Genomic DNA, 14,470 nt, shown 5'->3' with positions numbered 1-14,470 from the left:
TGGATTATTATAATATCATAATGTTTCTCCCAGCGCGCGTGATTATGGTTGTTAAATAGTATTTTCTGGTTTGACAAAAACATCTTGACCATTCTGTACATCTATTTGATAGCTTTAGAGTTTTTAACCTCATCTCCTATCCCCTGATGTGAAAGCTTTGGACACATCATGTAGATTCAAGTTCATTTTTTCAAAGTGCTATCTACAAAGCTGGCAGTGTACTTTCAGGCTAATTTTGTATTTTAATTTCTAAACATTCATTCATCAAGACATTAAGTGTTTTTATTGAATTGTTGCCCGGCCTGGGAAGATTCCATATTCAAGCTCGATGGTGCGCCTTTTTTTTGGTCAAAAGCTCCAAAAACTCCTCTCTGCTTCCTGCTTCTGCCCCCCCCCCTCTCCCCGTCTCCCCCCCCTCCCCTCTACCTTGATTGCTCTCTATTTCATTTCATCCTCTCGCGATCACGCTCACAAGTGCTCTCTCCCTCTCCCTTTCCCATTTTCCCTTGAATTTTGTCAACAGACATCCATCAGAGATGCTGTCAGAGTCTAAAGCTCTTTTACAACCCACGTAAATATGGTAATAGAAAATGCCATGCTACATATTGCGTCGTCCCAGCCCCCAGATACTTAACAGCAGAGGATATATTGTGTATGCTAAAATATACAGTATAACTGACTTGACATGGACAAATATACATCCGTAGCACTAGTGTAAGCAGTGTGGTGTGATGTTTACCCGTCTGGGTCCATTATTCTTCAGTTCAAACACGTCCATAGTGTAGTTCACCCTGCGGCCATAGTGGTCAAACTGGACATTACCTGTTAATCCCTGCAGCCGGACCTGCAAACAGGTGAAAGTAGAATTACAAACACAGAATGGCAAGAGTGGCAAATATTATTCAATTACTCCACAAAAGGGTTGAAGAAAAACTGCATATCGGTCCATTCTCTACCAAAGGCATTTATAATAGACCAGCTTTTCACAGAAAAAAAGGAAAAAATAAAGAATTTTTTGACAGTATGATATTTAAAGCTGCAACTCCAGTCACCAGTCCATCAAGCTTCTGAAGTTCGCGGACAACACCTCCCTTATTGGACTCATCTCCGATGGAGACGAGTCCGCCTACAGGTTGGAGGCTGGCCACCTGGTGACCTGGTAACATCAAAACAATCTAAGGTTCAATGCTCTGACAGTGGAGATGGTTATGGAGTTCAGGAAGAACTCAGTTCAGGGAGAACTCAGCCTCACCTGCCCTCATCACCTTCTGTGACTCCACAATTGACACTTTGGAGTTTGTCCACTGAACTGATCGGCTCCTTTATTAAGAAAGCTCAACAGGGGATATACTTCCTGCCGCAGCTGAAGATATTTAACCTGACAAAGACAATGGTGCACTTCTACACAGCCATCATCGAGTCCATCCTCACATCCTCCATCACCATCTGATACGCTGCTAGCACTGCCAACGACAAGGCCAGACTGCGGCGTGTCATTCGGTCAGCAGAGAAGGTGATTGGCTGCAATCTGCCGCTGCTCCAGGACCTATATGCCACCAGGACTCTGAAGCGTGCTCAAAAAATTGTGGCTGATCCCTCCCACCGTGGCCACAAACTCGTTGAGACACTCCACTCTGGCAGCAGGCTGAGGTCCATCAGGACCAAAACCTCGTGCCACATGAACAGCTTTTTCCCCTCCGCCAGAAGTCTTATCAACAATAAGCCACCCTGACTCTCTCCACACTCCACCTCCAGCTCTTCAGGCCACTGTACAGTACTCTCTCTGCTGCAATGCTCTTTTTATTTCTATTTTATTTTTAATTTGGTTTTATTTTTAATACATACTGTGTACATATACATATACTTATGTTGTTTATACCTATACTTGACTTTGAGACCACAAATGTCACGTCAGCATTGTGCTCGTGTCCCAACAGCGTTCACACAAAACTGAAACTGGTTGTCTATACTGGTTCTGTCTGGTCAGAGAATTTCAAAGCGTCAAGCAGCCAAAGAACGGCCAAAATTATTAAGGTCGCGGTTACGCATGTGAGATGCAGTTCGGGCGCGAGCATCCACGGAGCCATTTGTGAGACGGCTACATAGATTCAAATGGGAGCGCATCTGTTGCGCGAGTGCGAGATACAAGGGTAAAACAACGTGTCTGGCATGCTTGCAGTCTAGATATTTCAAATCATTTGAAGTCTAAATTGCTCTGTTTTACACACAGAGCTACAGTGAGTGTGTGGTTAGACTAGAGGATTTTAGCTGCTGCGTGCTAGGCTAATGTGCTGCTTTAGCTATGATCCCTAAGTATGCTTTATGTTGTTTATTTACTGTTAAGCTGCTCTTAATCAGAGAGTTAAAAATGACATGTTTTAAGGGGAGTTACATGCTGTAGCTATTTATGTGTGTTTCGGCACTAGTACTACTAGTAGTAGTATAACACACATTTTTGCAAAAAAAAGAAAAAAGAAGTTGATTCTTCTGGAATCAGAAGGTGCAATGAGATCAATGTGTAATGTCTTATCATTAAGCTGTCTGAAGCAAGTCTCTCTCTCACCTGTTTGAGAGTGCGCTCCATGTCGATGCCTTGGTTCCACGGGGCGGCGGGGTTGGCGAGACAGTCGCCGGCATTCCCCCGTCTGGAAATGTCTACCTTTTGCCTGCGCAGGATCCTGAAGGCCTCGGCCATAACCATCACCCCGTCGTATGTCAGCGCTGATGTGTACTGGGAGACAGGAGGAGATGATCAGAGGTACAGAAGTTACAGATGTGCAGGTTTCTCAAGAAAGAAAAAAAACTTACATTACATAAAAACCCTTGCAGTAGGAATTATGGTCCAACTCTGGCCTATTAGCTTTATTTAACTGAAATAAAAACCCAGTTGTAAATAACAGTCTGTAACCTGGAGGCTAACCGGCTGCTCTGTCTGTTTTAGGTATATACAGCACTGGAGGACACACACTAAGAAAAGGTATGAGGCCAATTAAATGCTAATTTAGCTAGACAGGCAAAATGTTCTGCAATATCAGCTGCCTCTGAGAGCACGCTGAGCTTCTGCAGGGCCAAGGAATACGTCCTAACGGCCTGGCTGTTGCAGAGAGGCAGCAGTTCTACTCTGCTTACTATTTTCCCCTAATCCATCTTTGACCTGAAGACTCTGTGTTGCGTCTAATTATTGGCTTCTATAGGAATCCCTGTCCACGTCAGGAGCCTTACGTTTCCCCAAAAGTCACGTCCAGCACGGCAGAAAACTAATTGAGTGAATGACGTAAAGGCAGGAAGATGGAGCGTGAGCCGGGGGAAAAGAGAGGGAAAGGGCGAGTGTTCTGTCCAGCCAGGTGGCAGCCTGGCATTAATTATCCCAGCTAGCAGGAGTTCATTATTTTTGCCTGCGGCTGGGGGTGAATCCTTTTCTTTATGGCTCTCTACGGAGACTACTGCACTCTACCCCCCCCCCCCCCCCCCCCCCCCCCCCCCCCCCCCCCCCCCCCCCCCCCCCCCCCCCCCCCCCCCCCCCCCCCCGTTACTCTCTGAAGAGCTGCCCAGAGTAACACACAAACAACCGAGGTGTGAGATAAATTCCTGCTATAAGGGACATGGAAAGAGGGAGTAGATTAATTATTTCCATGACTTAAAACTTGACTGAACACACGAAAAGCTTTTTCTTAAAAAAGCTTATTAATATCAGGTGTAAATGCAAAGAACTTGATTGGATGTCACAGCAACATATGGAGATCCAGCTCACACATTAATACCAGGTGGAAATGGTATTTGGGTATCTCCCAAGCTTGCTGTCACACAGCACAGGGATCTCTCGTTGGTTCACCACCTGCTGATTCCTGGAACTTTTAAACACTAGGCACTATATTTGTCTTTGCAAAGTGATTCAACGTGCCAGAGGAAGGCCTAAACTCTCCGGTAGTGTTCATATATTAGAAGAAGGAAGGGCCAACTGTGACTCAGGCTGTGGACAAACTTAATGGGGAGCAGAGTAATTTAGTCTGAGTGGATTTCCAGGAGAGAGAGCAATAAATCAAGAAATGGAGTGGGGATAACACACACACACACACACAAACACACACAGATAACAAATACACACATAACGTCATGCGATATCGCCCCGTGGTGTTAACTTTTAATTTGAATCACCAAATCCATCAGACACACATACTACACACTGCCTGACTCACACCATTTCCACTCCACTGCATCTGGTTATTTAAAAATAGAAATCTTTGTTGGACACAGATTTGCTGGGGGGGTGGAAGTTTGCTGACCACCATAGCGTGATGCCTTCTTGCCCCAGTGCCATTTGCAATCTGTGTGCCTGAAAACAATGTAAAGTGGGTCAGTCTGTCACATCTTTACAGATGACAACGGTGGACAAAGTGGAGCTGCTGATGATGACGTTGCCGGTTCCTTGTGTATACATGCTCCTTTTATCATAGTTTATTTATTAGTGTTTGCATCAAGACAGTTTTTCATGCACTTCTGTATCAGCATGCTGCTGCTACTGTCTGCACACCTTGCAAACACGCTGCTATATATTCATAGCTTTCTCATCTTATCTGGCACTGTGCTTTCTGTATTATCTTACTTTGCTGCATCCGCTATTTTTCTGCTGCGGCAACATCTCCAGTCACCCTAGAGGAATCATTAAAGGGCCGTGGCATTGTATGTTTTAGTCCATTGACTACAAATAGCATGTCATTTTGTTGTTTTGTTGGTTTCAGCTCATTTAGCAAAAAAAAACTATTTTACAAAGGATCATGTGATTTTAGTCACATGATCCTTTGTAAAATTATTTGTTTTCTTGAATTCTCCAGCAATGAGTTTTCTGGAGGGTCCTCTGCTCACAGCTACAGAACCAAATAACATTTCGATAAACCTTGTGTTATGTAGCTGTTCTGATTCCATCTTATTTTGACACTATACCTTGGGTGGTGCGTCTGAGCCTGGGTACTCCCTCTGATCCAGCTTATTCCAGCGCTGCATCAGTTTGATGACCATGGGGTTGCTGAAGTCGACCAGCTGAAAACCTGTCACATTGGCTCCACCGTGCATGAAGCGCTCCAGATTGATGTCCTTAAAACCCTTAAGGGGCAACAAAGGGAAAGAGAGGGCTGAATCCAGTGACGGCAGAAAGAAACAAGTTAATGGCAGCAACAATATGTTCAAAGAATCTTCTTTGGCAGGTGTAGGTATTGATGATTAGATTTCATTACATTGTTGGCAAAGACACTTGCAGCTGGCCAGCACTGAACTACTGCATAAAGCGGGGGACAAAGGGTTGGTGAAAATAGGTCTAAATGTTCTTTAGCACTGATCCGGGACCATCATACTGCATATCATTGTCCTTGGAGGCTGTCAGAGGGAGCTGAACATGACAGCAGTCTGTGTTAGACCTCAATAGTTTCCATGGTTATGAATTCAAGTCCCTGATCCTGTAACCCAATTTTTCTCAACAGTTCTGAAAGGATAAGTGCACATATTTAAGTCTCCTTTAATACAATCCCCACATGCCCCTATGGACACCTGTTATCGTTCCTGCTGTCCAGTCCTCATGAAAAAAGCCCTGCCCAACGGGATTCCAATAGAGATGGGGATGCAATCCACAGTCTTCCTTTTGTGTAAAAACACATTGAGCATAAGGTAATATGAGGCTTTAGCAATCATCTTCCAACAGTAAAGTATTTTTGTGGAAAGCTTGATTTTTGTGTTTCCGTGCTGAGCTGCAGTGGGGGGAGTAAATTAAAACTTCTTCTAAACGTCTTCTACGTCTTCTAAACGTACTGGAACTTAAGTTACACACTTGTTATACACGTCTTGTAATGTGGTCTGGCAGTCTTTTAGATGATTTTTCTTGACAAAGAAGTAGAATTTCATTTGTTGTTTTTTTAAACACAGAGGAAAGATAGGAAGGAGGTTGACACAACAGCTACTGTCCTTTGTCCGCAGCTCTGTGTGTGTTCTTGTTATACAAAAAAGAGAATTTGTTGAAATGACAAATGTCAACATTTCAGAGGAGAGGAATCCAAACCACATAATTTCAGACAGATGGTTTTCAAAGTTTAACATTTAAAAGCTTTAAACTTTTGTGGTATCCCAACTTTTATATCCTAACTGTAATAATGAGTAAAGAGAATGCTTATCTGTAAGCTATATCATTTGGATTTAACACATTTTTTCATTGCCTTTATTATCTTCAGTTTTTTGTTTGAAAAGCCAAACAACAGCAATAAAGAATTCTTTACATTTGGTGTATTTTTTTTCAATTTTGATATGAAGTATTCAGTAGTGGTTAAATATGTTTTTCTGGTTGGTTGTTCAGCTACTCTGGTCCGCTGTCAGTCAATCCTGCTAATTCCTGTATGTTATCTGCTGTAGTATACATCTGTTCCAATAGCCAGCCCTTTACAGATACAGTCTGCACGTTCACAACACAACACTGTTCAAAAAATAGAGTGAAAGGACAGGGAGGTGGTAGAGAAGATATGATAAGAAGAAAGAAGGAGACAAACAAGGAGGAATCTTCCCTCACCAGGTTGGCCATGATGTAATGGTAGCCTTTGACATGTTTCCCAACACTGACGATCTGCAAGGAGGACAAGCAGAGCTCAACGTTAATCTGACTGGATTACAACAGATCGTGCGTTAATTATATTTAATGATGCAAGTGACAGGTGAGTGTGTGTGTTTTGACACAGTGGGACCGTCGGGTTTGAATCCACAGAAGATCGGACGTCTAAACAAATGAACAGGCAGTCATGTCAGCATCTAAAGGAGGAAGTAAACACTTCACGCTTTCAAAGATATGACAATGCTTCTCGACACTGTGACACAACACGCACGCACACATGCACGCACGCACACACGCATGCACAAACACACACACAAACACAAGAGTAGGCATACAACCAGACAGCTGCATCTTGGTGATAAAAAGTGATTATGAAAGCTGACATCTGCTGGGAAATCCCACTGGACTTCCAGTTAATGAGGGCATGAATTATGATTTAAGGTGAAAGAAAATGCGTTAAATAGCTCAGAATAACTTGGATTAATATCAATTCCACAGCAGCCTTACTGCTGTCAAGACCTGAGCTGCAGGTTGTGAAATGCCGCTGTTGGTGAACGTTCATGGCTGCACTTTGCAAGATTTCAATATGACCACACATCCATTATCGCCTACTGCATTAATCGGGATCACAACATGGAGCTGGACGAGAGATTAGCATCCAATCAACACTACTGAGAGGCTGGAAGAAGATCAGCTTGTTCATCTTCAAGGGTCAATGGGACTATTTTGACAGTTTTGAGTGTCAAAACTGTTCACAGTGAATACTAAGCAGAACCCAACGTTCTTTTTAATTCTGGGGCTTGGTTGTGTTTTTGAAATTTTAACTAAAATATAAAAATAAATATTTGTATAAGCATCTTTAGAAAATCCACAGAAACGCCACAGTGCTGCTTAACCCTTGTATGGTATTTGGGTCAAATTGTCCCATTTCAAATTTTTACAACAAGAAAATTCATTTTTTTCTACCTGAAAATCATTGGCCGTTCCTTATTTTCTGTAATAAACATGTATTCCTGACTCATTCAGTAAAATATTTATGAATATTACCACCACTTATGTTTTTTCCAAGATAAGAATGATCACATAGTGGATTTTTAACCTGAATTATAACCTTATGACAAAATAAAAAAATCACACTTCCATTTTTAATTGTGTTCTAGTAGAGACTGATTGCATTCCCTAAACATATACTGTAAGTTATCTCAATTGTTTGAAATTGAGATAAAGACGATATTTGTTAATAGATTATGAAGTAAAATTTAATTTCAGAATTGCTTTTAAAACTCCAAATAAGTCACGGGTCAATTTGACCCGAGGGATACGAGAAGGTCCCAAAAGTGGAGACAATAGAAGGGTTAAGGTATTTGGCATCTGGTGAGAGAGGGAGCACTGTCACTGCTGGAGAATAGCGGTGAGTTGGAAAATGATGGAAGAATGAAGGAGGATGAGTGTTTTCTGTTGAGAGTTTTTTTCTCAACAAATCCTTGATTAATGACTCACTTCAGTGAATTACACACTACATTTCTCATCAATTTCATCATTTATCTGATAGAAAATTAGAACACCCTAGTTTATAATGTCCCAGAGTGCACAAACATAGAATGATGAGATGATAAGTTTGGACTCGCGTTTAAATCCTACTTGCTCACATGCTGTATGTTAAGTGTTTTGCTGTATATTTATAATTTCATCCATGCAGTTGGCATGGAGTGCTGCTCTAAATGACATTGTGGTAGCGCAGTTTTATTTTTTTTCCACTTTTGTTTTATTTTTATTTTGCCTCCCTTACCCTGCACTGTGAGGAGGGACGAATCCTTTTAATACTCTTTCACAGTGTCTCATGGAGTATAAAGCAGCTTTTCTGTCCATAAGAACTGACACATAAGTGATGAATGTATTACAGCGCTCTTCAAAGGCAGAACAAGACATACATATTCAACCTGCTGCAGCTTTAACATTAACAATGACATTCAATTCAGACGTTTGTGATGCTGGACATGTTGCAGGTCCGACCTTGTGACTTAAAGTGAAGTAAAGGCAACTTAGGAGTTTATTCAGACATGAATCCAACATGAAATACTGCTGAAATAGCTACATAAAAAATGCATGTCTGAAGGAGGGCTTAGAGTACATTTTGCTGACATTTAGTCCTTTGACACCTCCTGGACTTTAAATGAACTTTAAGCCAATCACTTTGCAGATGGTTTAATATATTAAATTCATTTAGCACTTTTCTTAGTACTCAAATTCACTTTACAAGTTAGTTTGTACAACTTGCAATAACCTGCCAACAAGTTACATTACCATCTGTAACTGAAACAGGTTTGCAATCAGAGATTTCATTCTATGACAAACAAAGTAACATCTGGTTGCCTATAAGCCAAGGCTACTGACCGTGCTCTTAATTAGCAGCTAATGAGGCACAATTATGTATTCAAATCCTTGTCCTGGATCAAGAGAATTCAGGAAGATGCAAATATGAACAGGATGACAGTTGAAATCAATGTGTGCTAAAACACAGGTTTATGTCTTTGTCAGCAACTCAGACCACAACTGCACAAAACAATGTATCTTCCCACAAGTTGAAATTTGACATCTACTTGAGAGATGCTCTGTGTTCTGGCATCAAGCTAGGATGGAGCGGGAAGTCTGCTGCTGCTGCTTGGGGCAAAAGAGACTCTCTCACACACATCTGCAAAGTAAATTGTTAGAACTATGACAGATGTCAGAGTGGAGATTTCCTGAATAATTGAACAATTACAGAGACACCAGTTGCCCAAGGGACAGGTGGATAGATGAGAGGATGAAGATGACGGGGAGGAAGGCACACATAATATTCTGAGTGTGCTTATGCCAACTAACACCACTGGAGAACCAAACCGACTGTTTTCAAGTTCAGCTGAGCAGGTGCAAGCGGCTGGGTGTGTCAGGTTTGTGTTGCTACTTGATGTGCAGTTTTGTGTAATGAGGCTACGACTCTGTGAAATGTTGTTGTACTATATTACTAGACATTGTATCTGCTGCATGACTGTGTAACTCACATTATGTAGTACTTTTAAATTGTACATTTGCTAATATTACCTTTTAAGAAAGGCCTGACCAGGGACTGGGGTTGCAAATTAGCTTATTGGCTAGAAACCTTTTATGCATTTAGAAACCTTTTATGCAACACATCTATACATATTGTTATGGCCTTGACTGGGATAATTATCTATGTAGGAGACACCAGTGAGCCCGTACAGCAGGCTACAGAAAAAGCAAACCAGGAAGAGAGAAAACCCTTTTTTGCTGTATGCCCTGGGGGGACATATTTTATTGGAATGAATGGGCATCATTTTGGAGTCCAGTATCCAGTTATTTTAATAACTAATTTCACCGTTCACCTTCTTTTTCTCGTCCAAATATGTCTGGCTAACATGCTTGATTGGCTGGACTCGTTGTCTAAAGGTAATTGCTGTGATGTGATGGATGCTCTGGGGATCAGTCTGCTTCCTTTCTGGCAGACAATGTGGAAAAAACAGCTGTGTCACAACAAATTGTGTATTTAACAACACTGTTGAAGCTCCACAAGTAGATCCAAACAGCACTATATGAATGGGGCCTAATACATTTCAGTAACTAGTGTACATTTCAACTTTTGCAAGCTGAAGCAAATGTGTAGCAGGCGTTCAACAATCTTCTGAACCAGACGTAAAAAAAATTAAGACAAAAGATAATTATAATGGATGAATCTCAAACACCAACTAAACCGGTGTCATGGTGGCATCACCTGTTCCAGCATGTTCTGCAGTCTCTCAGCCTCTAGGTCTATGACAAACTTCTTCTCCTGTCTCCGGTCCAGATCCTCCAGGAGCCGTCGGTAACTGGCATCGTTGAAGTTTTCAACGCAGATGGCGCTGACCTGCCAGTTGTTTTGTCCCGCCTTCTCCATGATGGCCTGCAGCATGGCGTATCCTGATGCAGTCAAACACACACGACAAGATCATCAAAGGGAGGAAAGAAAAAAAAATGGGACCACTTCACTTTACCCCATACACAAGTATTTTTGTATTCATCATAATGCATACTATTGTATGTATTTACGTACATCCATTGTAGGCAAAGATGAGTTCAGTATGCATACATGAGATCAGTATTGTGTCCTGTTACAGACCTGCAGATAATGTTATGTAAAATGTAAATGCACTGTTCTTATATAGCGCTTTTCTAGTCTGTATGACTACTCAAAGCACTTTTACATAGTACAGAAACTATTCACCATTCACACACTGTGGCCAAGGCTGCCATACAAGGGACTACCTGCTCATCAGGTAAACACTCACACACATTTACACTCCAATGGCGCAGAATTGGGTGCAACTCGGGGTTCAGTGTCTTGCCCAAGGACACTTACACATAGAACTGCAGAGCCAGGGATCAAACCACCAACCTTCCGATTAGCAGGCAAACCACTCTACTACTGAACATTGGGGCGGCAATAATTCCGTTACTTTATTCCCCTGGTTGGCCATCACTCTTTTTCTCTACGTTTTGCCGCCGCATTGCCATGTTTCTTGGCTGGCTATTGACAACAACTGTAAATCAGCAAAACCAACTGAAGAAAGGGATCCTTGCATGCATGCATTCTCATGCTGGTGTACATTTGTAAGACACAAACAAAATGGGAACACACTCATCAAAACAACACAAACCATTGCCCTAGTGTTTGAGAATTATAGAAGGTTCTTTTTACATTGTAAGATTTTAGAAGATCTTCCAAAGAACTACAGCGGTTATGTGAATGAGAAATATGTTGTATGAAGTGTTTCGATCCAGATCTAGATCCATTGGTTAAAATCCTGAATGCATTTTAAATTGTCATTGCAACAGCTGCTGGATATGTTTACTGATTAAACTGAAGCTGGTATTAATCTCAGTGCCTTGCTTAAGAGCACCTTGGCAGTGCCCAGGAGGTGAAATGGCATCTCTCCAGCTACCAGTCTACACTGCATACTTTAGTCCGAACAGGGATTTGATCATCAGCCCTCCAGTTCCCAACCCTATTCTCTATGGACGGAGCTACTGCCACCCCATATACTTCTTGGCTTAATTGCCTTGCAGGATTAATAAAGTGTATTAAAACTGCATATATTCTTTTATAAAAACAAAACAAAAAACAAGTGGCATATTAGGCCATGTGAAGTAATGAAGCACATTGCTTATAATTGCTGTTTGGCAAGACTACCTCTATCCAATCAAAAAGAAACTGTGCTCAAGCAAACTCCTCTTAAGCTTTTATGTTTTTCAACCAGATCCTGGCTCTTAGTCCAGACGGGGAAACAGGCTTGTCTCCAGGAGTCCAATGTAACACTAGACTCTTGAGTTGCGGATGGGGGGGGGGCCTTGCTATATAAAGAAGACGAGTGCCAAAGAGGAAACTAGGGAGCTGTGAGGTCGGCTGTTCTCCAGCAGGAACAGATGTCCCCCATAAACGGACCCTCCTTGTGGTCATAACAATCTGGCAACCCATCTCCCTTTGCTCCCAATTAGTGGATTAACCTGAGCTCTGGCAACCCAGCTCCCTCTCCACCACGTCTATTCCCTCCCCAGCCCTTTGCTCCTCATTAGAGAGATGTCGGTGCCAGGAGGGACCGCTGGTTGAGACGACACACTCATGCACATGCTCACACATGCACCAACCAGAGTCCTCAGTTTGCCCTAAAGGAAGAGCTGGTTCATGACATTTTGACTAAAACTGTTGGAAGCTAGACCCCAAAGGGATCACAATCATTGTTCTTTTTCTTTATAATGACTGAAGACAAATGGGGTTGCATTTTGCAAAACGTAAAAATGAACAAAATGGGCTTTGATGAGGTCTTTACTGTAGTGAGGACAAACACATCTTTCCTGTGTTGATTTTATGCTGCCAATATTAGCTGTCATTAGACATTAGACCGTCATGACATAACAAGAGGGGAGAGATGGGGAACGACATGCAACAAAATGTCTCCTCTTGGACCGGAAATGCACATGTTGCAGTTCATGGTAGACAACAGGACGCCACCATTTGTGTCTTGCTAGAGAAAACTATTTGATTTCATTATACTTCATTAGACAATATGTTTTCACATCTTAACCTGGCTACAATAATATTTTAATGTATGAAAGGACTTTACTTTTTCACCATTCTCATTAATAAATATTTATTTAAAATTATTTGCAGATAAGGCCCATGGGAATGTCATTGTTTTGACATAAAGACGGCAATGAATAAAAAGGAAGGGTAACACCCCCATCCTGTAGGGACTATATCTGGATCAAAGTGGTGAACCCACAGCCTGACAACCCTGGAGTCAACCATCAGTTTATTTATTTACCCATTTTATCAATTTTGTGACTTCTGACCTCTCTCGGGGACATAGCCAGTTGCTGAATAGCAGAACTGGGCTAATTGATACATTTGAATCAATGTTCATTAGTTGTTTTTTTCCCTAGGAGGAAAACCCAAAACAGAAAAAATGACTAAGGCTGCTTTCAAGACATTCAAATTCCATTTACTTAGTGGTGTTTGTGTGTACCTGTTCAGGGATTTCAGGCAAAGAGTAGCTGGTGGCTAAATCTGATACAGAGCGTCTCTTCTTATTGTTTGAAATGAAGCTTTTTGTCCACAGTTCCTGACAAATAAACAGAATGAAAGAAGGAGAGAGATGCTGTGCAGGATGCCAAAGGCCGGGATAGAAAGACCTCCCTGTGGTAGATGCAGTTACTTTGCTGCTATTGACTGTATTGACTGGAGCTGTTTTAGCTACAAATGAACAGCTGTTTTACCTCACTGTTAGTGTGTTGTGGTGTGAAACCATAGAATATTACACTGGTGTGCTCCTACCCTTTTTGTTGGGGAGTCAAACCCATTCAAACCCGTTCTCATGAACGAACCGGGGACAGCAGCAGCTCCGCGGCGTGTGAATATGACGTAGTCTTAAGAGCAACAACGGTAGCGAGTAGTACTAAAGGCGAAAATTTTGCATGGGGACGTTGGTTGGCTTCTACTCCTATTTCACCACCTTCCTCAGCAGCCTGAGATGGATCTGTTGATATGCAAGGTCACTTGTTGTTATGAGCTAATTCAAAGCACTTTTATGGCTTCACATATTAGTCTAGAGGGTCACAAATCAAATGACATAGTATTTAGTTTGGATGGATAAAAAACGTGTTGAATGCATTTTCATCTCATAAAACATTTTATTTAATATTTTGCTAACAAACACTCTTCTATACCTTTCGCCTGCAGATTGCTATGTTTAGAATAGAAACTAAGTATTCGAATAAAGACTAAATCCAAATCAGGAGTCCCATCCCACACGTTTACCACTATCTGATCAAATACAAACCAACAACTGGAGAGAGTTGCTTCTCCCGTATCTTTGATATCCCACTATGTTCTATTGTGCCGCATGGTGTTCCAAGCGCATGGACAGGAAACCGCAGGGGCGGCAGTCAAGTAAAGTAAAGCAAGCAAGGGGCCAGCTGATTACCAGCTGATAAATGTGTAGCCCTGGGGCTGTATGGGGAGCAACAGCCAGCTGCAATCAGCATCAAAGACACAGCCACGGGCTAGTGTGCAGACTAACACAGGTTGTGCTGATGGGAGCAGAGCTGGACACTAGATGGAAGCAGCTGCAGCGTGTGGCGGGGAGAGTAAGTGCACATCTGGGTTTTTGTGTGTGGGATTTCTGCCTGTACTCTATCTTTCCCTCCAGTGTGATGCATGTTGTCAGGGTATGTCTACAGAGCCCACATCCTTCCTCATTGAACCAGTCCTGATCCTTTCACCTCTTGCTCTTCGGAGAGCATAGAGATGCTTACGCTTTTAAAACGAGCCATTCATCATGGCCTGCACACACT

The 14,470-nt window shown here is 42.0% G+C and overlaps 1 protein-coding gene across 3 annotated transcripts in view; it reads right to left on the bottom strand.

The window, feature by feature from the left end:
- gria4b (glutamate receptor, ionotropic, AMPA 4b) overlaps window positions 1-14,470 on the bottom strand; it is a 113,475-nt gene that overhangs the window by 39,875 nt on the left and 59,130 nt on the right. For all 3 annotated transcript variants that reach the window (XM_034889566.1, XM_034889567.1, XM_034889565.1), the window contains exons 4-8: window positions 10,356-10,540; window positions 6,548-6,601; window positions 4,942-5,100; window positions 2,564-2,731; window positions 740-844 (exon numbers count right to left, since the gene is read on the bottom strand). In XM_034889566.1, the coding sequence (XP_034745457.1) occupies window positions 740-844; window positions 2,564-2,731; window positions 4,942-5,100; window positions 6,548-6,601; window positions 10,356-10,540 (671 nt within the window). The remainder of the gene's footprint in view (window positions 1-739; window positions 845-2,563; window positions 2,732-4,941; window positions 5,101-6,547; window positions 6,602-10,355; window positions 10,541-14,470) is intronic.

The sequence above is a fragment of the Etheostoma cragini genome, chromosome 13, assembly GCF_013103735.1.
Source record: "Etheostoma cragini isolate CJK2018 chromosome 13, CSU_Ecrag_1.0, whole genome shotgun sequence".
Classification (NCBI taxonomy): Eukaryota; Metazoa; Chordata; class Actinopteri; order Perciformes; family Percidae; genus Etheostoma; species Etheostoma cragini.
This window is presented reverse-complemented; position numbering and strand designations above follow the sequence as displayed.